A 24,740-nucleotide genomic window follows, 5' to 3' on the forward strand; every position below is an offset into this window, starting at 1 on the left:
GCTGAAGCACTTCACTAGGAAGCCTCCTATGATTAATTTCCCCTACTCAAGATGAATTGTCATCTTTTTCCTACTTCTAATGGAGCACATTTTAAAGCCATTGAAGGGTTAAAAAGCACCTTTTTAAAGCCCCTGCTTTCAAGTCCTTCCTCTCTGCAGCACTAAGGAGCTTAAATCAATTGCAGTGACTAGTCTGATTTCAATCTTACTCTTGGGTTAAAGGTACCGGATTTCTTGTTGATGAGCCAGATGTCTTCCTGGAAACTGCTGAGAATCCCTGCCAATTTCTCTCCAGGGCTAGGTGACCTGAGAGCTCTAAGCTGCTCGGATTCAACTTCGAAGACCAATTTTATTTCAACTGTTGGTTGCTTGTGGGACTTCTTTAAAGCAATCATGCAAAAATTGGGTGGGTGGGCAAAGTTGGTGGCGATTTAATTCTGCACCAGATCCCAAATTCCTCCTCACTTATCCCATCTGCCATCCATTCCTGGCCCCCGGTGGCACAATGAGTTAAACCCTTGTGCTGGAAGGACTAAAGACCCACAGGCCGGAGGTTCGAATCCAGGGACAGAACAGATGAGCTCCCTCTGTCAGCTCCAGCTCCCCATGTGGGGACATGAGAGAAGCCTCCAACAAGGATAGTAAAAACATCAAAACACCCAGGCGTCCCCTGGGCAACGTCCTTGCAGACAGCCAATTCTCTCACATCAAAAGCAACTTGCAGTTTCACAAGTCGCTCCTGACACACACAAAAAAATGTTTCTGTATATGCTTCCCAGCTTATCAATTTCTGCAAATGTCTTGTTCACCTTTATGCAGTTTTCAAAAAGAAATGTATTGTCAAAAGATTTCATGGCTGGAATCACTGGGTTGTTGTGAGTTTTCCGGGCATTATGGCCATGTTCCAGAAGCATTCTCTCCTGATGTTTTGCCTGCATCTATGGCAGGCATCCTCAGAGGTTGTGAGGTCTGTTGGAAACTATATATATCTGTGGAATGTTCACGGTGGAAGAAAGAAGTCTTTGTCTGAGGTAGGTGTGAGTGTAGCAATTGGTCACCTTGTTTAGTATTTAATGGCCTAGCAGTTTCCAGGGTCTGGCTTCTTACTGTCTAGGGGAATCCTTTGTTGGGAGGTGATTAGCTGGCCCCGATTGGTTGTCTGGAAATCCACTGCTTTTTGAGTAGTGTACTTTATTTAATGTTATGCTTTTAGTATTTTTTTAATACTGGTAGCCAGATGTTGTTCATTTTCATGGTTTCACTTTTGATTAAAATTGTCCACATGCTTTTGGATTTCAGTGGCTTCTCTGTGTTAGAACAGTCCAGCATTTCTGTGTTCTCAAAATAAAATGCTGTGTCCAGGTTGGTTCATTTTGTGTTCTGCTACGGCTGATTTCTCTGGTTGAAGTAGTCTGCAGTTAGAGTGGTCCAGTGGAAACAATTCAGGGTTAGGTAATCACCTCCCAACAAAGGATTCCCCCAGGCCAAACCCTGAAAACTGCTTGGCCATGAAATGCTAATCAAGGTGGCCAATTGCTACATTCACACCTACCTCAAACAGACTAGAGTTCTTTCTCCCACCCTGGATCTTCCATATATAAACCCCTTTTTTCCTAGTTTTCAGCAGACCTCACAATCTTGAAGATGCTTGCCATAGAAGCAGGCAAAAGGTCAGGAAAAATGCTTCTGGAACATGGCCATACAGCCCAGAAAATTCACAACCCATATTCAAAAAGAAACATTTTACCCACTAGAGAAAATGGCTGCATACAGCTATTTGCCTGCATACGTTAATTCCAGTAAGAATTACACATGGGATTAGACAGCAAAACAAGGGAAGTAGTATCAAAGGCCGAGGGAATAATGACCCCAGAGGGCACTGGAAACAGCCTCTGTTCATTCATTTCATTTCAGGAAATCAGAGCCAGCAAACTAAAAAGGAAAGGCAGGGAGGGGCAGAGGGGGAAGAAAGATTCCTGAAATTGTGTGTGTTCTGGGTAAACCGGAGTTTACTTCCTACAGTGTGTCCATGAATATAGATGCACGCCCCGATTGCCCTGGTTAACTACCTCCTCTACCTCAATCACATATTCTGCGTCTGTTTTGGAGGATTTCTGCTCCAAGGCCTTCCTTTGTGTTTATGCAGCAACATGTGTCCCAAAAAGGTGTACGGTACGGCTGTCTACTCTCATCCTCCCTATTCAACTTGTATGCAGAACACATCATGCAATATGCGGGGCTGGAGTTAAAACTGTTGGAAGAAATATTAACAGTCTTAGGTATGCAGATGATACCACTTTGATGGCTGAAAGCAAGGAGGAGCTGAGGAGCCTTCTAACCAAAGTGAAAGAAGAAAGTGCAAAAGCTGGGTTGCAGTTAAACATAAAAAAAACAAGATTATGGCAACAAGATTGATTGATAACTGGCAAATAGAGGGGGAAAACATGGAGGCAGTGAGAGACTTTGTATTTCTATGTGCAAAGATTACTGCAGATGCAGACTGCAGCCAGAAAATCAGAAGATGCTTACTTCACGGGAGGAGAGCAATAACCAATCTCAAGAAAATGGTGAAGAGTAGAGACATCACACTGGCAACAAAGATCTGCATAATTAAAGCAATGGTATTCCCCGTAGTAACCTATGGATGTGAGAGCTGGACCATAAGGAAGGCTGAGTGAAGGAAGATACAATGCTTTTGAACTGTGGTGTTGGAGGAGATTTGAGTGCCTTGGACCACAAGATCCAACCAGTCCATATGAGAGGAAATAATGCCCAATTACTCACTGGAGGAAAGGATATTAGAGGCAAAGATGAAATACTTTGGCCTGTCATGAGAAGACAGGAAAGCTTAGAGAAGTCAATGATGCTGGGGAAAATGGAAGGGAAAAGGAAGAGGGGCCAACCAAGGACAAGATGGATGGTATCCTTGAAGTGACTGGCTTGACTCTGAAGGAGCTGGGGGTGGTGACAGCCAACAGGGAGCTCTGGCGTGCTCTGGTCCATGAGGTCACAAGGAGTCGGAAGCGACTGAACGAATAAACAAAATGTGTTCCAAAATGCAAGGAGGCTTTCATTCAGAAAATACAATGTAAGAGACGGTTTGCCCATGACCATGAAATCATTCCAGTGTCTTTGACAGCATGAGGACTACAGTATGAGATTGAAAAATATGTTTATTGTGTGATGTTACAATAAACCAGGCTGAATTCCCCAGTCTGTGCGACTAGGGCAAGATGAACCTCGCAGCTTAATCTTCCTCTTCATCATCTCCACCACCAGCACCGGCCTGGCCCTTCTTGGCATTCTTTCTCTTGACACGGCCTGGTCTGCCACCACCATATGGAGAGCGGAGAGAGAAGTCAATATGCTTTTGAGAATCCAGGCGAACAATGAATGAAGGGATGTTCACCACTTGCTTTCTCACACTGAGGAAAGAATGACAGAGAAATAATGGTTACAGATGAACTTCCTGACTGTAAGAGCAATTCAACAATGGAACTCACTACCTCAGTATGTATGTGTGTGGGGCGGTCCTTTTTGGGAGATTTTTAAACAGAGCCTGGATGGTCATCTGTTGGGGTGCTTTGTTTGTGCTTTTCCTGCATGGCAGGGGGTTGGACTACATGACCCTTGGAGGTTTTTTCCAATAATAATGACTACTACTATTTTATTCTTGTAACCCACGGCCATCTCCCCGAAGGGACTTGAGGTAGCTTAGACATGGTACAAGGTGTCTAAAAACAAACCATAAAATGAAAACAATTTAAATACACAATAAAAATACATATAAGCATGAAACAACTAACATTCAATTATAAACAGCATTCATTTCCAATGGGGCCAGCAATCGAACTGGGAATACGAGAAGTGCAACGCTGTAACCACGTGAAGAGGGCATGGGACAAAGCGCAAGGCTGCAACTCTGATTCTATGAAGTGAGAATGAAACTACTCTTGTATAAATTATTTTACTGCAGTACGGTTTCAATTAAATCTAGTTTATTTTTCTGGGTTTAAGATCTACTGCTCCCACCAACTAGCTGTTAAAACTGGGCTGTTGTAGGTTTTTTCGGGCTATATGGCCATGTTCTAGAGGCATTCTCTGCTGATGTTTCGCCTGCATCTATGGCAAGCATCCTTAAGAGGTAGTGAGGTTAGTTGGAACTAAGAAAAAGGGTTTATATATCTGTGGAATGACCAGGGTGGGACAAAAGACTCTTTGTCTGCTGGAGCTAGGTGTGAATGCTTCAACTGACCACCTTGATTAGCATTTGATGGCCTGGCAGTGCCTGGGGCAATCTTTTGTTGAGAGGTGATTAGATGTCACAGACAGTTAAAACCCACCACCGTATCATTATAAGGTTTGTTTAAGGCAGTGGTTCTCAACCTGTGGCTCTCTAAGTTTTCTGGATCCAATTCCTAAACTTCTGGATCATTGGACAGGGGCTGACAAGAAACTGCAGTAAAATTTCAGGAACTCCTTAGAGCTAGAAAACACTTAGAAAACAGCCTTCACCTTTAGAAAAACATACCTATGAGCTGCAATTTAAAGCCCTACAGCCTTTTACTCGCAAAATGGATTATGGAACTTTCAAAACTAAAAAACTGGGGTCAAACTGTTGGAAAATCCTAATTTTAGTTTGACATTTTCTGTTAATTCTTGCAGCATGAAACACACAGTCAAAGTAGGCACGAAGTAGTCTGGGGCCATACAGAGTCAATGATATTGTGGTTCTTGATCTCTTCAGAAAAATAGCTTTTTGTAGGTTTTTTCCCAGAAGTATAAAAACATGTCACAGTAAAAAAACAAAACAAAACACCGGAAAGGAACTTCTGTATGCGTCTTGATTTGGAAGCCTAGTTTTTTGCACTCTGCTGCCCCCTGATGAAAAAACAGGCCCCTAGACCCACTGTAGTTGTCCACTACTGACCTAAATTCATGAGAGTTTTAAGTAATAGGCAGGCTGTTAAGAGGGATTGCATCAGGACTTTGTGTTGAGAAGGAGCCCAAGACTAGAGCTGTTACCTTCACTGCTCATGTAAGCAAGACCTTCGCAAGGTGTACGGCTGAGCCGCAGTGAGCCTTGCCGAAAACTTTGGCAGTTTTGTTTGGAACGCGTCTCTACTTGGGTTGAAAGGCTACAGAGTTATCCAGGATTCCAATCCAGGGAAAGGGTTGGTAATGTAAATAGCAATACTGCTGGGAGACTGTCACACAGCTCCTGGCACAGGCTACACACAAAAAGACATCACAACAATTATTGCAGAGGCAACTTCACTTATGCAACCGAAAGCAACTCTCCCATTAGCTCAAACCCACAATCGCATACCGGATGTGTCTCTGACGGATGAGCACCCGGGCATGGTGGATTGATTTGGCCAGGCCCAGTTTGAAGACCTGAGTCTGAAGACGCCTTTCCAAGAAATCCTCGATTTTCAAGCCCAGGATGTAATCCAGTTTCATCTTCCCCTCATCCAGCACTCCAATCCTGACCAGACGCCGCAACAAAGCATTGCCTAGGAAAGGGGAAACACACTCAAAATGAAGAAGTTCATTTACACCAAACAGAACACATTAGATTTAAAACATACAGCTATAGACATCTGGTTGAATCAAATTACCTATCATGGTTAATAATGTGGAATTATTTTTGCACTATTGTTTTAATACTCAAAGCGTTGACCAAAGAGGTTAGCAGACAGAACGAAGAGTAAAGCCTGATTCCTGAATATCATGAATAGTTATTTGTTGACATTTCCAATTTATGGCAATTTTAAAGTGAACCGATCAAGAGGCTTTCTCTGTAAGTTTTGTTCAATGTGGGTTTGCCTTTGCCTTCCTCTGAGGCTCTAACTTGTCCAAAGGGCATTCAATAGGTTTCCATGGCTGATTGGAGATCTGGATCTTGGTCTCCAGAATCACGGTCTACCTCTCAAACCATCACACTATCCTGTATCTTTTAACCAGTAATTATTATGCAGTTCTGCTTCAGCACTACAGTACAAAAAGAATATAAAAGGAACTTGAATACTGGCCTTACATTTCATTTTCAGACGTGCATATAGAACAATTTTCCATCTTAAATACATTGGTGACCTATACCATTTCTGTAAAGAAATCACTGACAGGTATGTAATTAATCAAGGGGGAATATTCTCAATGGATAACCTATGTGAAGGCAGCAGTGCTTTGTATTCTATTTTCCTTTATGCAAACATTTTTTTAAAAGCATTGGGGGAGATTTATGCTTACAGTTATGAATTAAGACACAGATAAGAAACCTTTTTAGAAGCTGGCAGTTTCTATGAAGAAAACAATCTGATATCTCTGAAGTACTGAAAGCATAATCTGCTGGTGAAAGGTACCGAGAGCCCCAATAGAAATCCTAATACGATCAACATTGGCACACATAGGCCTGGTCACTTACCCTCAAAGAGACGTCTCTGATCCTTCTCATCCAAGGTGAGCAACTCACGGGCAGCTTTGCGGATCTTGGCCAAAGTGAACTTCACTCGCCACACTTCACGTTTGTTTCGCAGCCCATATTCACCTGGGATCAAAGACAAAAAAGTTTGAGTTGTTTGACTGTAAAACAGACTATTTTGGGAAGATAGCAGATTTTCTGTTGTGCATCTTTAATTATGACTTTCTCTCAAAACTGCTTCATGTTGAATTCCTGCTCTGACAGGAGGCTAGAATAGTTGTCTTCTCCAAAACTATTATTTGAACTCCATCTGCCTATAGGCTGCAGCTGTTTAATGAAACATTATTTTCCCAGGTAGAGAAACTTACCAATGAGTTTCAGCTCTTGATCAAGTCGTGACTTCTCAAAGGGCCTCCTGGGGGTGACATATGTCTTTCGACACACCCAACTCCTGGCAACGGGCATTCTGGCCTAAATGGAGAGAGCTCAGCCCTGTAGATGAGAGTAAGAATAGATGGAGTATATGGAGGAAATAAGCAGGCACAAACAAACAGAGAAGTAAATGAAGACTCAGTGGTTCTCAACCTGTGGGACCCCAGGTGTTTTGGCCTTCAACTCCCAGAAACCCTAATAGCTGGTAAACTGGACGGGATTTCTGGGAATTGCATGCCAAAACACCTGGGGACCCACAGGTTGAGAACCACTGCTCTATATGCTTATTCTGCTTCTCAACTGCTATCCAAAGTTGTGATAAATGCTGGGTTGAGCAGAAATTTCAAGTTTGAACAGCAATCTCAATGCTGGCCTCTCACCTATACTGTCAACAGTTCCCACTGCATATCATATTTATTTGAAATGGCAAATACCTTTCTACAGTGAGGTGATTCCCATGAATCTAAGAACTGTTCTATACACTAGGAACCTACACCTTTTGTAAAGCTGACAAGTTTAAATAATATATTTTTCTACTTTCTAGTCCCCAATGGCCAAAATTGTATATAAGTAACAAAAGTATTTCAGACAAAAACAAAACAACAAAGGGCACAGACTCCTCAAAAATGACAATGACTCAGGCTTGCACTTCTCTGACATCTGCAGTTCATTGGCTACATCAAAAATATACACTCACACTCTGCATATTATCATGGCCAAACTATAAAATATTTTAACTGAGGGAGGGTATATAAAGGGATAGGGAAGTTTCGCCCCTTTGGAACAGATGCCCTGAGAAAAATACATGACAGTCACAGGAGCTGCAATATCATGAAAATGACAACTAAATTCAAGAACACAATGCTGCCATTATGCCAAAATTAACTCTCCACAGAAAAGTATTTCAATAATAAAAAAAAAGAATGCTGCTGTTAAGAGAATGAAGATACTTGTATCAAGCAAGTTGCTACCTATAACAAAAACCATACTGAGCTAAACATTCTACCTATTGAAATGTCCATTTTGGAAAGCTCCACCACCACATACTCCTGAATATCACTGCTTGCTAATTTATTTATATTTATTATTTATATCCCTCTTTATCTCTCCATATGGAGACTCAAAGTGGCAGTAATTATATTTAATATATTAGCACAGCACATTAGTATTATATATTACTATATCGTACTATATCACTATACTGCAATATTAGTATTACATGTAATATATAATTATATATATTACATTGTACTATATTACATTATCTTACAATATATACAATACACTACCAGTATATTATACTATTTAGCATTTGGCATTGTATAATATAATATATTGTACTATATAAGTTTTAGTATACATTATATATATATATATATATATATATATATATATATATATATAATGTTAATAATATAATATATATAGTCATTTAATGTGCAATAGCCTCTGCTGTATTTATTTAAGGCAGTGAATTGAAGATTTTCGAGATAAAAATACATTTGTTCCCTTAAAATGTCCAGTGGTCTCTGGAATCTGTCAAGATTTAGTTCCTGGACTGCTCCCCCAACGGATACAAAAATCTATGGACTCTCAAGTCATATTACATACAATGTCATTCCTTACATAAAATGGCAAAATCAACGTTTGCTTCTGAGATGGCTGAATCTGTGGATATGGAGAGCTGAATGCACTTATAGATCAACATACACTTTAGCAGTTTTGGGTCTCAATCAAAAGACAAAAGTGGGGTATATAAATATAGTAAGTATCAGTCACACCTAATTAGCATACCCAGTCAATTTCCATGCATGAATTTTAAATTGCTACTGCATTTTAATCTTTGTACCATGCACATTAATATATTTTATGGAAATGTAATCTAACTTAAAATATGTATTTTATTATATGCATTTGATGATGGTGTGCTTAGACTATGTTGTAGACCACCTTGAGCAGTGAGGGTAAATAGAGGGGCCATGAAGGCCGTTCCATCTTGCCTCCAGTGTCATCAGTTGAGACCACCACCCCACCCCCCTCAGCACCAACCGCTGCTCTGAGATCAGAGTGAAGAGAGGGGTCAGGAAGGCAGTTCCATCTTGTCTCCTGCACTGTGCTTATAATCTAATCTAATGTATATACATATAATATTGATAATATATTACTACTACTAATACAATGATATCATAATTATATATTTTATATTAAACAAGGTCTATTTTCCCCAAACTCCATCTGTGTTCATATTTGGGCATTTGGAGTATTCGTGTAGAGTTTGGTCCAGATCCATCATTGTTTGAGTCCACAGTGCTCTCTGGATGGAGGTGAACTACAACTCCAAAACTCAAGGTCAACGCCCACCAAATCCTGCTACTATTTTCTGTTGGTCTTGGAAGTCCTGTGTGGCAAGTTTGGTTCAATCCCATTGTTAGAGAAGTTCAGAATGCTCTTTGATTGTAGGCGAACTATAAATCCCAGCAACTACAAATCCCAAATGACAAAATCAAATTTTTTTTTTAGTGAAGGGCATACATTGGGTTGTTAGGTGTCGTGTCCAAATCTGGTGTCAATTCGTCCAGTGGTTTTTGAGTTCTGTTAATCCCACAAACGAACATTACATTTTTATTTATATAGATGTAATATTACTACTTTTTTTGTTGTGTTAGAAGTGACTTGAAAAACTGGCGTGAGAGAATTGGCCGTCTGCAATGATGTTGCCCAGGGGACGCCCGGATGATTTGATGTTTTTATCATCCTTGTGGGAGGCTTCTCTGTCCCTGGACGAGGAGCTGGAGCTGATAGAGGGAGCTCATCCGCATCTCCCCGGATTTGAACCTGCGACCTGTCGGTCTTCAGTCCTGCCGGCACAGGGGTTTAACCCACTGCGCCACCGGTCCAACCGCCTGCCAAGAAGCAAGAATATTGGATTCAAATCACCCCTGACAGAAGGCCATCCAGCCTCTGTTTAAAAGCTTCCAAAGAAGGAGCCTCCACCACACTCCGGGGCAGAGAGTTCCACTGCTGAACGGCTCTCACAGTCAATAATATAATATATTGTATTTACTTTTTACTTGTAAACAACTCTGAGTCCCCTTTGGCAAGAGAAGAGCGGCAAATAATTGCCGTAATAAATAAATAAATAATGAATATTTATTATCATTATCCAGAATGTCCAATCTTCCAGAAATGCAGACTCCAAACATTTCGTGCCAATTAAACATTTTGGGGAGTACAACTCCCATCATCCCCAGCCATCATTCCCAAAGGCCAAGGGAATTATTGTCAAACGAAAACTCTGAAAAGGCATTCCACAGGCAGATTATCTATATACACATGCATACATATATATACACACAAGTTAGGGTTTCTCCCTAATAGATAAATCTATATCCCTAACAAACCATGGCACTAAGACAATGTATCCGTCTGACTGTGAGAGCCGTTCAACAGTGGAACTCTCTGCCCCAGAGTGTGGTGGAGGCTCCTTCTTTGGAAGCTTTTAAACAGAGGCTGGATGGCCATCTGTCAGGAGTGATTTGAATGCAATATTCCTGCTTCTTGGCAGGGGGTTGGACTGGATGGCCCATGAGGTCTCTTCCAACTCTTTAATTCTATGAGTAAAGCAAAAGCACCCAACTCCAATTCAGCAAACGAGGCCTACTCAACCACCCCAAGAAAGCGACCTCACAGCGTTCGGCGACTGCTGCGCATGCGCTACTCTCGGGCCTACAACCCGCGCATGCGCAAGACACGAGTTGCAAATGGAGGCTCCTTCTTTGTGAGCCCATGTGCAGCCGCGACAATGTTTCCGACAGCAGTCATCTAAAAGCGGTGTTTTCTACCGCCTTCTACTCTTTCTCTCCTCGCGGCCTCTATATTTCGTTGTCGTACTTTCCCTCCAAGTCCAAGCCCTACAGGCAACATACAAACACCTTACCTCCCTCCACCTCCCGCGATCACTGTCCAAAGGAAGTGGAAGCGCCAAGGAGGCTGCTTATATACCGCCTGGAAAGGACCCGCCTTCTTATCCTATTAGCCAATCATAAGCGAGAAGGGTGTCTGACTGGCCAATTGGTGCTGGCTGCCATTGGTAAGTAAAAGCCAATGAGCGTCGGCTCTGAGAGTGGCGGAAATAGGAGACTGGAAAAGCCAGGCAGGGGAAAGCACGTGGCATCCATAAGGGAAGAGAGAATTCTACACTGTAGAATTAATGCAGTTTAGTACCATTTTAACTGTTATGGATCAATGCAATAGAATCTTAAAACTCAGCATTTTTTTTGTACTTTCCTGGGCCAAAAGGGAGAAAAACCCAGAGGTTTTGGAAGGAAAGATACTGTGGTTATTATTTATTTATTTATTTATTTATTTAAAAGTTTTGCATACCGACCTTCTCACCTCTCTTGAGGGATTCAGACCGGTTTCCAACCATAAAATCACATACAGTCAATAAAACATCATAATTCATATTACAATAAAACATTAAAACAGCAATTACATTCAATAACTACAATGGTCAGTCGTCCTACTAAAAGCATTGTTCATCATCCTCCATCCATATCTCAGGGTGTTGGCTCACTCATCGAATACCAGTCTCCATAACCACGTCTTCACCTGTTTCCTGAATGTCAGGATAGAAGGGGCGGTTCTGATCTCCAGAGAGAGAGAGTTCCAGAGTCGCGGGGCCACCACCGAGAAGGCCCTGTCCTTCGTCCCCACCAGACGCGTTTGCGAGGCCAGTGGGACCGAGAGCAGGGCCTCTCCAGACGATCTTAATAATCTTGGTGGTTCATAAGGGAGAACACGTTCAAAGAGGTAAACAGGGCCGGAGTCGTTTAGGGCTTTATAGATTAACACCAGCACTTTGAATTGTGCTCGGAAGCTAATTGGCTGCCAGTGGAGCTGGTGTAACAGCGGAGTGGTGTGCTCCCTGTACCCAGCACCCATTAGTAGTCTGGCTGCCGAGCGTTGGTTAGAATTCTTTTGGTTGGTCCCAACGAGTATATCAACTGATGAATAATGAGTCAACCCATAGTAAAATCTCCGTCAGTGAGTGGTGATTGCCCAGGCATGGCCAAACTTCGACTCTCCGGTTGTTTTGGAGTTGAAGTCCAAAACACCTGGAGGGCTGAAGTTTGCCCATGCCTGTTGTATCCTAGTAGGGATTAGCAAAAGGCCTTTGTGAGTTACCTCCATCTGCAGAGCCAATATTTGCTGTATGTTTGCATTATGTTTTTTCTTGGATGGCTAATTAATTATAAGTCCATAATAGCAAAATGGTGAAGCACTAATAAGACAAATAGAGGGACTGCAGCAATGGAATAAATCCCAAAAGCTCCTCTTCCATTTTAAAATAATGTTATTAGTACTCGTAGAATTGCAACTAGCCTCACTTTGTGTCAGAAAGATATGAGCAGATGCCAAGCAAACCTTTCTGGGGAAGACGTTCCAGAAGTGATAATATTTTCTCTGCAATTACGCCGCAACTTGGTTTTGAGGTACAGAAAGAAGAGTCCAAAAGTGAAGTTTGGGGAATTTTCAGATATAACTCTTTGAATCTCCCATTTAACATGGTGTGCATTTATTTAGCAGTTTGTCACCACTTTATTTATTTATTTATTTATTTCGGGTATTTCTACCCTGCCCTTCTCAACCCCCGATTGATGCCTACAATTCACACAGTAAAATACATAGTAACAATAAATTATACCAGTTAAAACATTACATTAATACAATAAAAATACAATAAAAAGCCAGCCTGGTGGCCATCATTTTGCTAAGTCCGTAATTAATAAATTCATTCCGCTTATCATAGTCCGTTTCCAAAGCTTTAGTCGTCATTGTCCATTGTCAGTCTGCCAGATTACCCAAAGGCCTGGCCCCATATCCATGTTATTAATTTCCTTCTGAAAGAGAGGAGGACAATGATCTAATTTCCCCGGGGAGTGAATTCCACAGGCAGGGGGCCACCACCGAGAAGGCCCTGTACCTCATCCCCGCCAATCTCGTTTGTGACAAGGGTGGGGCCGAGAGCAGGGCCCCTCCAGAAGATCTTAAATTCCTAGGCAGGACGTAGAAGGAGATACGTTTGGATAGGTACACTGGGCCGGAGCCATGGTGTGCTGTGGCTCAAGAAGTGGAACCATGGGATTTGTAGTTTGGCATGGCACCAGCACTCTAACACAGAGAAGATTGAGGATGCTGTAAAACTACAATTCCCATAATCCCATAGCATTGAGTCATGGCCATTGAACTTTTTAAACAGAGGACCAGGTTACAGTCCTTCAAACTGTTGGAGGGCCAGATTATAATTTGAAAAAGATGTGAATGAATTTCTATGCACACTGCACATACCTTATTTGTGGTGCAAAAAACGCTTAAAAACAATACAATTAAAATGAAGAACAATTTTAACAAATATAAACTTATTAGTATTTCAACGGGAAGTGTGGACCTGCTTTTGGCTGATGAGATAGGATTGTTGTTGTTTGTGTATGCTTTCAAGTTGTTTCAGACTTAGATTGACCCTGAGCGAGGGCCAGGTGAATGACCTTGGAGGGCCGTATCCGGTCCTTGGGCCTTAGTTTGAGGACCCATGGTGTAGACACACCCATTGCCAGCCTCAGTTTTCAAACTCTGTCGAAACATGATCTAAATGTATGGATGGGATGTTCAGTTACAGATTTGCTGCCCCTTAATCCTTTCCTAAATTTGTGGCCTCTCAAGCTTTGGAGGCACAGAAAAAAAATACCAACAATAATGCACGGATTATATACAAGGCAAGTTTTTTTTTATTCGATTACTATCTTGGGCACCCGGTGGTGCCTGGGTTATTTGAAAAAGGGATTGTTTGTTTTGGGTGTTAGGTAATATCATTTAGTTAATTAGTTACAGTATTTATTAGGAAAAAGTCAGTCTTTGATTTCGTTTGTTATGAATGCTGCCAGTAGAAAATACATAACTATGTGGATGAACTACAATTCCCAGAATTGTGGGTCAATCCTCCCTAAACCAGGCCTGTATGAACAGTTGGTCATGTTGGGTCTGTGTGCAAAGTTTATTCCGGATCCGACGTTGCCTGGGTTCAGTGCTCTCTGGATGAGGGTGAACTACAGCTCCCAAAATCAAGGTCAGTTCCCACAAACCCCTGCAGTATGTTAACTTGGTCATTGAGCTTCTCTGTACCAAGTTTGGCCATTAGAAAGTTTGGCCATGCCTGTCCTCCAGAATGTTAAGTTGCTGATCAATTTCTCTGTTTGCTGTGTGCCATAGAAAATGGTTAAGGGAAAGTCAGTGGGTGGGGTCAGGCAAATTTCACACCAGTGGAGAGAGAAAGGAATACTGGGAGGTGTCTTTGATGGAGAAAAACAGAAAATCCAGGAGGAAATTGTCCCCATTTGAAAGCCTTCACTGCAGTATGGTGTTCGTGGAGGACATTGCCAGGGCTTTAGGACATGTTCATGGCACTCTCTATAACCTGCAATGTCCTTTGAGGGAGAGACATAGGTGCCTCCTGCTTAGTGGGAACTATAGCTGTTTGTTGAGGTGGAACTCTAGTCTTTGTAAGCCAACACCCGTGCCACAGACACATACACATTGTGTATACTATAGATGTATGTATGTATGTATGTATGTATGTATGGTGGCACAGTGGGTTAAACCACTGAGCTGCTAAACTTGCTAACTGAAAGGTTGCATGTTCGAATCCAGGGAGCGATGTAAGCTTCCCCTGTTAGCCCCAGCTTCTGCCAACTTAGCAATTCAAAAACACGCAAATGTGAGTAGATCAATAGGTAGTGCTCCGGTGGGGAGGTAACGGTGCTCCATGCAGTCATGGAGTTTTGAGGGAAGATTGTAGATTAGAGCAAGAAAATTGACAAACTTTGGGTTTGTTTATTCAATTTTAGTTTCTGGAATGACAGCAGTATTCCTGGGGACCAAAGGCCAAGGCCAAGTTGAGTAACTGAACTGTTGATTTTGTCAAAAGGAGGAAAGTTTTATTTATTTGTAGACAAAATAGCGTACTGCCCTATTTCCTGTTCCCTTTCCCATGGCGCTCCATGCAGTCATGCTGGCCACATGACCTTGGAGGTGTCTACGGACAACGCCGGCTCTTCAGCTTAGAAATGGAGATGAGCACCAACCCCCAGAGTCAGACATGACTGGACTTAAGTTCAGGGAAAACCTTTACCTTACTATAGATCAGAGGTCCTCAAACTAAGGCCCGGCGGCCAGATGCGGCCCTCCAAGGTCATTTACCAGGCCCTCGCTCAGGGTCAACCTAAGTATGAAACTACTTCAAAGCACACAATAATAACAACAATCCTATCTCATCAACCAAAAGCAGGGCCACACTTTCCATTGAAATACGAATAAATTTATATTTGTTAAAATTGTTGGTAACTTTAATTATTGCATTGTTTTTAAATGTTTTTGTACTACAAATAAGCTATGTGCAGTGTGCATAGAAATTCATTCATGTTTTTTTCAAACTATAATCTGGCCCGCCAACAGTTTGAGGGACTGTGACCTGGCCCTCTGTTTAAAAAGTTTGAGGACCCCTGCTATAGATAGATAGATTGAAATGTTCCAATGAGGCAAATCTAAATCAGGACCATGGAGATTTCCACTGTCCCAAAGCTCCTTGTGCAAGTTTCCCCAGTTTACACCACTCTTGTCTACCTCACTAGGTTGTTATGAGGATAAAATAAAGCAAGTCAGAATGATAGACCCTGCCTCAAAGTTTTTGGGTGTAAAGGGAAATAAAAATATAGCAATAAGGAAGCAAAACTGTCAAGATATTCAGATCTGTGACCTTTCTTGTTGCAACAAGATCTGCACCAGGGAACAGAATTTTGTGGTTTAAGAGGTAGAAATTGGTGAGATACTTTCTCTTTGAACATTAAAGAAAAGAGAAGGTGGCAATACCATAGTTATGGGAATATAGGCTTGTCAGAGGGCAAACTAGAGAGGGCCCCAGTAACTTTCATGGCTACGCAGTAGATGGAATTTCAGTAAATATTGCCTGTAGAGACAGGTAATAAGCAAGACCTATGGGAATCAGGACAGTAAATAAAAAGGAACACTAAAAAAACAGGGGAATGCCTGACATGAAACAACCAGGGCCAGCTAACACCTCCCAACAAATGATTCCCCAGGCAGGAAGCAGCCAGGCTTTCAAGCTGCAAGGACATTCAGTGCTAATCAAGATGGCCAATTACAACATTAATACTTGCTTCAAATAGACATAAGTTCTTTCCCCCACCCTGGACTTTCTACAGATATATAAACCCCATTTGCCTAGTTTCCAACAGACCTCACAACTTCTGAGGATGCCTGGGCGAAATGTCAGGAGAGAATGCCTCTGGAACAAGGCCATACAGCCCACAAAACTCACAGCAACCCTATGGAAATTCTTTCTGCCACAGAGCCATTAAAGATACACGAACTGTTTCCACTCTGGAAACCTTAATAGGAAAACGCTCACTCTCAGTCATTCTCAGTGGTGCAAATGCCAGCGCTCTTTCCAAGGCAAATTGCAAATACAGGGCCATAATCCGGATTAGGATTATAGTGGCTGCATGCATGGGCACCTGCTGTTTACCTTCAAATAACCATCCAATTGCTAATCACATCAAAGCCATCTTTTCTGTAGTTTGGCCTGGAGGAAGACTGGAAAATTCTGAATGCAACTATTTCAATATTTATTTGCTACTGATGCAAGACAATACACAGTATAGGGAATGAGAAGCCTATAATACAGACATGGGCAAACTTCGGCCCTCCAGGTGTTTTGGACTTCAACTCCTACAATTCCTAGCAGTCTACCTGCTGCTAGGAATTGTGGGAGTTGAAGTCCAAAACACCTGGAGGGCCGAAGTTTGTCCATGCCTGCTATAATATATAACATCCAAAGACTCATACTTAACCAGACACCGTGTGTATTAGGGGCAGGCCAAACTACAGAAAATATGGCTTTGATGTGATTAGTAATTGGATGTTTATTTGATTAGCACTGAATGGCCTTGCAGCTTCAAAGCTTGGCTGCTTCCTGCCAGGGGGATCATTTGTTGGGAGATTTTAGCCCCCTGGAAGGGGAATAAGATATAAATAATACCTTTCATAGATGGTGAGATTGTATATGTCTCTGAAGCAAGAGGCTATGACCCCTTCTACATTAACTACTTAATGCAGTTTCAAACTGGTATTAAAGGAAGTGTTTTCACTGTGCATATGATTCCGGTTTGTGTACCAGATGATGATCGATCAAACTACAGAGTGTTGATGTGCATATTAAGGGCTTACTTTTGCACATTTTTATGGCCATTTATTGTCTATCTGCTACAGTTGGAATCTGCTTCAAACTGCATTAACTGGTCAATGTAGATGGGGCCTATGATAAGGGCGGCAGTACTGTTGGTAAGGCCTCTCTTGTAAGACAGGGTTTTGCTGAGGAGCCAGATTAAGCGTGCCAAAACTGTGCAGAAGCAGTAATGAGAGGTGACATTCATGGAGGATTTCTTAGATTAATACTTCTCCTTTTAAATATCGTTTATCACGAAATCCTATCTTGAGATAATACAAAAAGGCAAAAAGGGATAATGTCAGAAAATGACACTCCCTCGTTGGTTGGCATTGGGATACAGCAGAGAACAAGTAGTATAGATTGCAAGTGCCACTTTGGCTAATGATTCAACTGGACACAAGCCAAAAGGAAGTTCAGCTGTTGATGCGCTCAGAGGTGACAGAAAAGTCTAAAGCTGCACAACACTCATATTAAAGGGATTTGGAATGCAAGAAGCATGAATCAGGGCAAACTAGGCATAATAAAACAAGAAATGGAGTGTATAAAAGTTGCAGTAATTGGGGTGAGTGAGCTAACGTGGACAGGAATCAGAAAATGAACTACTTCCTATATCTAAGTTCCTTTTGAGAAATGATAAAACATGAAAATGAACAAAATCTGGCTATCACTATTTTAAAAAAACTCTAAAGTTATAACAGCAAATAAAGAACAACACTCAAACACAAAGGAACTTCATACAAAAAACAATCAGGGATAGCTAATCACCTCTCAACAAAGGATTTCCCCAGGCAGTAACAAGTCACACCTAAAAACTGTCAGACCATCAAATGCTAATCAAGGTTCCAATTTTGGGCCCCATTTTATATTGTTGTTGGATATGTGGCTGCCAAGGATTGTGGCCCATGGGTCCATCACTGTCAGGGATGTGGCTAGAGAGCCCAATCCTATTCTCTTCTTGCATATATATATATATATTGGTGAGGTGTCTCTGAACTATATTATTATATGGTCCAATTATGTAGTGTTAGGGCAGTGTTTCTCAACCTTCCTAATGCCGCGACCCCTTAATAGCATTCCTCATGTTGTGGTGACCCCCAATCATAACATTATTTTTGTTGCTACTTCATTACTGTAATTTTGCTATTGTTGCAAGTCGTAATGTAGATATCTGATATGCAGGATGTATTTTCATCCACTGGACCAAATTTGGCATTTGAGATTTGTAGTTGATTTTTGTCATTTGGGAGTTGTAGTTGCTGGGATTTATGGTCCACTTACAATCAAAGAGCATTCTGAACTCCACCAGTGATGTAATTGAAACAGTTTTAGCACACAGAACTCCCATGACCAACAGAAAATACTAGAAGAGGCACTGACCTTGAGTTTTGGAGTTGTAGTTCACCTACATCCAGAGAGCAGTGTGGACTCAAACAGTGATGGATCTGCACCAAACTTGGCATGAATACTCCATATGCCCAAATGTAAACACTGGTGGAATTTGGGGAAAATAGACCTTGACATTTGGGAGTTGTAATTACTTGGATTTATAGTTCACCTACAATCAAAGAGCATTCTGAACCCCACCAACGATAGAATTGGGCCAAACTTTCCACACAGAACCCTCATGACAAACAGAAAATACTGTGTTTTTTGGTGGTCTTTGGTGACCCCTCTGACACCCCCTGGTGACCCCTCCAGGGGTCCCAATCCCCAGGTTGAGAAATGCTGTGTTAGGGTGATACAGTTCAAAACACCTGTATGATACAGAATTTTCAGTGTTGGATTTATAACATTGTGTGGAAAGAGTTAAAAGGAGAATCCACCTGCACAAATATAGCCATTCAATCCCGTTAGACCCAGTTTAACTACCATGGCTCTATCCATTATATCCCAGGATCTGTAGTTTGGGAGAGAGCTCTCTAGTCTTCTCTCTCTAGCAGAAAATTCTAAATCCCTCAAGAAACTACAAAACCCAGGATTCTCTGACACGGAGCCACCACAGTTATAATGAAGATGAAAGAAGAAAGTGCAAACGCTGGCTTGCAGTTAAACATAAAAAACCAAGATTATGGCAATCAGACTGATTGATAACTGGGAAATAGAGGGAGAAAACGTGGAGGCAGTGACAGACTTTGTATTTCTAGGCTCAAAGATTACTCCAGACACAGACTGCAGCCAGGAAATCAGAAGATGTGTATTTCTTCGTAGGAGAGCAATGACCAGTCTTGATAAAATAGTGAAGAGTAGAGACATCACATTGGCAACGAAGATTCACATAGTTAAAGCAATGGTATTCCCCATAGTAACCTATGGATGCAAGGGCTGGACCATAAGGAAGGCTGAGTGAAGGAAGATAGATGTTTTTGAACTGTGGTGTTGGAGAAAAATGCTGAGAGTGCCTTGGATCACAAGAAGATCAAGCCAGTCCATACTCCAGGAAATAAAGCCCAACTGCTCACTGGAGGGAAGGATAAGAGGCAAAGTACTTTGGCCACATCATGAGGAGACAGGGAAGCTTAGAGAAGACCATGATGCAGGGGGAAATGGAAGGCAAAAGGAAGAGGGGCCGACCAAGGGCAAGATGGATGGAGGGTATCCTTGAAGTGACTGGCTTGACCTTGAAGGAAATGGGGTTGGTGACAGCTGACAGGAGGCTGGTCCATGAGGTCACAAAGATTCAGAAGCAACTGAACAAATAAACAACAACCAAAGGTAAAGTGATATCAAATTGCTATAATTGTACAGTTTGGATATCCTTAAAGTTGCTATTAATGGGGGTGAGAGACTTTACAGTAGTGGCCACTAACAAGTGGAATTCCTTCCAGAGAACTCTGATGTCATGTTTACAAATGCTTTCATAGAATCATAGAGCTCATGGGCCATCCAGTCCAACCCCCTGCCAAGAAACAGGAAAATGACATTGAAAGCACCCCTGACAGATGAGTCTCTGCTTAAAAGCCTCCAAAGAAGTAGCCTCCACCGCACTCTGGGGCAGAGAGTTCCACAGCTGAACAGCTCTTAGAATCATAGAGTTGGAAGAGACCTCATGGGCCATCCAGTCCAACCCCCTGCCAAGAAGCAGGAATATTGCATTCAAACCACCCCTGACAGATGACCATCTAGCCTCTGTTTAAAAGCTTCCAAAGAAGGAGCCTCCACTACACTCTGGGGCAGAGAGTTCCACTGCTGAACGGCTCTCACAGTCAGGAAGTTCTTCCTCATGTTCAGATGGAATCTCCTCTCTTGTAGTTGTAGCTCTTGTAGCTCTCTTGTAGCTCTTCCTTCTTTTGAGAAAGGAATGAAGGTTTCTCTCCTCCCTCCGCTCTTGTGTTGTTTCCATTTGATTTCATGTGACACATTTGGATCTTTGACATAATGCCGTGGCTTTATCCCTATGAGTTGAGTTTAGTTCTGCATTAATGATTTTTTAACTAACATAATTTCAAATCTTTCTTTCTGCTCATCTGCGTTGGGGTTCCAAAACATGACACCAATCTCGTAAAAATATATATACAAAAATAAGTAGGTTAATAGGATGACACTCAGGATCCGTCTATGTGTGACTATTTCTGCAGGCATGAAATATTGTGCATGACCTATTATAAGTTGTGTGTGAGAGAGAGCGGAAGAGGGGATGCTGTTTATTCAAGTGTGTTTGTGCAAGAGGGCACTGGATCTGGGTAATGCCTGCTGCATGGATAGCATGGCCCACGTGCAAAATATCCATCCCCATTCCCCACGCAGGTTTCTGAACCCCTCTTCTAATTGCTCCATCCTTTCCTAGTGCGCTCACCATCCTGCTGCTCTGCTCCTTGCTGCTGTTGCTGCCAATGCTGCTACCCAGGAGCAGGTTTCCATGGCGACAACATCCCCCCCTTTCCATCCATTCCTGCATCCTCCTCCCTTAAGCCTAAAGCGACATCCCTATTGCCCAATCAACACACAGAGCTGGGTGGGCGGGCTTTCATCTCCATCAATTTCTCTCCTACCCAGACAGCAAGGATCTGAAAAGGAGGGGGGCACAGACCCAACCGCCTTTCCCCCCCATTTCTCTCTTTCCCCCCCTTTCCCCCTTCCTTCCTTCACTTGGGTTTTTTTTAGGTTCACCTTTTCCCCACCCCTCCCTCTTCCCTATACATCTGCTTCTTTCCATCCCTTCCTATCTTCCCCCCATTCCTGAGATCACCTATTGTTACAGTCTCACCCCCCTTTCTTCACCATCCTTGTCTCCAGTTCAGCCACCTTCGATTTCTCTTTGCCCCCCTCCTTCCCTGTTTGAGGCCTTCCTGAATTTATTTATTTTCGTTTTTCCTCTCCTCTCCCTTCCCCTCCTTTAGGAAATGAGGAAAGATGCCGGAGGATGAGGTCCAGGTAACAGCGGCAGCGCCAGCAAGCCTGGCTGTCGCACATCATTTTAAGGATGCTGGCGACCCTCTCCTTTGGGTACCATTGTTCCTGGCCTCTTTTGCTCCATTCTATCTTTTCTGACAGCTGACCGAACCCCATAATTTCCCCCTTTTTTCTCTCCATTCTCTGTTTCGTTGGGTGGCTGATATCTTGCACCCCTCCCCTCCCCAATCCCTCCTAGTGACACCTGCTTTTTGAAACCCCCCTTTCCCTGCTTGCCTTCCTGATCCATGATTCTCGACTCCCCCCTAAGATGCTAAGACAAGGCCCCTTCCTTCTTCTGGCTGCGTCCATGTCGTATTTCAACCCCGAGAAAGCTTTGGCAGCGCCTTCGGAAAATGGTGAGTCTTGGCAGGTCGTGAGGGCTGCCCGACGTGCCCATCCTTCTGTGGAAGCCACCTTGGTCCTTCTCGGCTTTACCTCCAATGCTTCTCCATATTATCTGTAGCCACCTGTTTGTGGGATGGGTTACCTTCCAAATTCCCAAATCCCCCTTTTGTGTGCAGTGTGGGCTTGGTGGTGACAGACATGGATCCTCTCCCCCCCAAAAAACATCCTTCCCAGATGTGAAAATTGGTGTGCTGTCGTCTGGGTTATAAATTGCATTCTCCAGGGTAGGCTGGGATTCCTGCACAGAGCAAATTAATCATTGCAGATTTTTGTCAGATGCGTATTGCTGGCTGTGGCGTTCTGCTGGTTGTTGTTGGCTTTTCCACCCTGATCCTCCCATCAGTGGTGGTGGTGGGATCTGAGACAACCTGAAGGGCTCCAAGGGATAGGAATACATGTTATTGTGGTGGTGGTGGTGGTGGGAGGGGAAACGGTTCCTCCCCTTGCATATTGGTGGTTGTTACTATAATTAGAGCATGATACCAGACATCCAGGGATAATATCTGCTCACGAAGAAAACAAGGTGGAAAAGGGTGGGAAGGTGGGTGTGAGGTCTGAGCTTGGGAAGTCTGTTGAATATTGAGAGTGTGTCATTGCATGAGGCAGTGTTTGGCCTGACAAACATCTGGGAACAGGGAAGGGAGCTCGATTGGGAGGTGTTCTTGGCATACAGATCTAGTGGGAGGGTGTTTTAGGGTTCACTTGAACCATCACAAAACCTATGCCCTTCTAGGGAAGGAATGTTGGGGTACAGGAAGAGCTAGACTCTGGTATTGCAAATGATGGAGAAGGGTCTCATGATGGGTTGTTGTAGGTTTTTCGGGCTATATGGCCATGTTCTAGAACAGTGTTTCTCAATCTTCAGGTCGGGACCCCTGGGAGGGTCACGAGCGGGGTGTCAGAGGGGTTGCCAAAGACCATCGGAAAACACAATATTTCCTGTTGGTCATGGGGGTTCTGTGTGGGAATTTTGGCCCAATTCTATCATTGGTGGAGTTCAGAGTGCTCTTTGATTGTAGGTGAACTATAAATCCCAGGAACTACAACTCCCAAATGCCAAGTCCATTTCCCCCAAACTCCACCCATTTCCACATTTGGGCATATTGAGTATTCGTGACAAATTTGGTCCAGATCCATCACTGTTTGAGTCCACAGTGCTCTATGGATGTAGGTGAACTACAACTCCAAAACTCAAAATCCGTGCCCATCAAGTCCTTCCAATATTTTTGTTGGTCATGGGAGTTCTGTGTGCCAATTTTGGTTCAATTCCATCATTGATGGAGTTCAAAATGTTTGATTGTAGGTTAACTATAAATCCCAGCAATTACGACTCCTGAATAACAAAATCAATCCTCCCCCAATCCCACCAGTACTCAAATTTGGGTGTATTGGGCATTTGTGCCAAATTTGGTCCAGTGAATGAAAATACATCCTGCCTTTCAGATATTTACATGATGATTGATAACAGTAGCAAAATTACAGTTATGAAGTAGTAATGAAAATAATGTTATGGTTGGTGGTCACCACAATATGAGGAACTGTATTAAGGATTGCGATGTTAGCAAGGTTGAGAAACACTGTTCTAGAAGCATTCTCTCCTGATGTTTTGCCTGCATCTATGGCAGTCATCCTCAGAGGTTGTGACCTCAACCTCTGAAGATGCCTGCCATAGATGCAAGCGAAATGTCAGGAGAGAATGCTTCAAGAACATGGCCATATAGCCCGAAAAACCTCCAACAACCCAGTGATTCCGGCCATGAAAGCCTTCAACAATACATAGTTTCATGATGGTTTGGAGAAGATAGATGACTTGTTTTGATGTTGAATGGAAGGCATTGATGTGTGTGGACTCAGATTGTTTTTGTGGAGGTATGGATCTGCAGAGAGAGAAGTGTGTTGGTGATTTGAAAGCAACATGGCCCCAGATGTTAGTGTAAGGTATTGGAAATAGATGTGGATGATGTAGGCTGAATTCCTTCAGCACTGCCATGAACTTACACATTATCTTTGTGCAAGTCATCGTTTTTCAGGCTCAGCTGTAGAATGATGACTATTGAGACCTTCCCCATAGAGCATTTATGTAGTGTGTGTGTTATCTGTGTGTGCACTCAGATTTCGGACTGGAAGGCAAGGCTTGTGGGTGTTGTGGGTGTTGTGGGTGTTGTTGTTGTTTATATGCCACTTTTTCCTGTCTTAAAGGGGACCCAGAGCAGCTTTTGCTTGGCTATAACCTGATTAGTCCTCATGTGAAAAAGATTAATGAACCAAATCAACCACTTTTGATTGGATCCAGCAAGATATTTTGTTGTCCATGAAAAACAAAAATATTAGTTTGCCACACATTGAATTTTGAAACCTTGAAAGATTTTGTGAATATTTCCATGAATATTTTTCTGAATATTTTCATGAATAGTTTTGAAAATATTTTGTGAATATTTTCGTTATTAGAAGCCAAACAAACCATGAGATCTGCCTCAGGCTGGATCTGCACCCCCATATAATCCAGCCTCTGAATCCAGATTGTCTACTTTAGACTGGATTATATTAGTCTACTCTGGATTCAGAAACTGGATTATATGACAGTGTAGATGGAGCCTGACAAGGAAGAAGAGAGGAACAGATATATTTAATCCTGTTCTTAACAAGGTAGCTGATGTTTTATTGCTGGGCATTTCAGAAGCTTGTTATCCCACCTGTTCTCACACCTCAAAGGTTTTCTTCTAATTTATATTCAAAGCCATCTTTTAAAAAACTTTTTGTGTATCTCATGTAGAAGCTATAATT

The 24,740-nt window shown here is 42.4% G+C and overlaps 2 protein-coding genes across 2 annotated transcripts in view; one reads left to right on the forward strand and one right to left on the reverse strand.

Annotated features, from left to right (window-relative positions):
- Nucleotides 1–3,155: 3,155 nt before the first annotated feature.
- On the reverse strand, nt 3,156–10,873 carry RPS9 (ribosomal protein S9). Its single transcript, XM_060780422.2, has 5 exons — nt 10,794–10,873; nt 6,793–6,916; nt 6,428–6,550; nt 5,330–5,516; nt 3,156–3,425 (listed from the first exon to the last, which is right to left on the reverse strand). The coding sequence occupies exons 2-5, from the start codon at nt 6,887–6,889 to the stop codon at nt 3,248–3,250; spliced, it is 585 nt and encodes a 194-aa protein (XP_060636405.1). The 5' UTR covers nt 6,890–6,916; nt 10,794–10,873; the 3' UTR covers nt 3,156–3,247.
- Nucleotides 10,874–21,102: 10,229 nt separating this feature from the next.
- LMTK3 (lemur tyrosine kinase 3) overlaps nt 21,103–24,740 on the forward strand; it is a 48,064-nt gene continuing 44,426 nt past the window's right edge. Inside the window, exon 1 of the mRNA XM_060780424.2 lies at nt 21,103–21,907. Within this exon, the coding sequence (XP_060636407.2) occupies nt 21,820–21,907 (88 nt within the window). The 5' untranslated portion in view covers nt 21,103–21,819. The remainder of the gene's footprint in view (nt 21,908–24,740) is intronic.

Source organism: Anolis sagrei, chromosome 6, assembly GCF_037176765.1.
Source record: "Anolis sagrei isolate rAnoSag1 chromosome 6, rAnoSag1.mat, whole genome shotgun sequence".
NCBI classification, from domain to species: Eukaryota; Metazoa; Chordata; class Lepidosauria; order Squamata; family Dactyloidae; genus Anolis; species Anolis sagrei.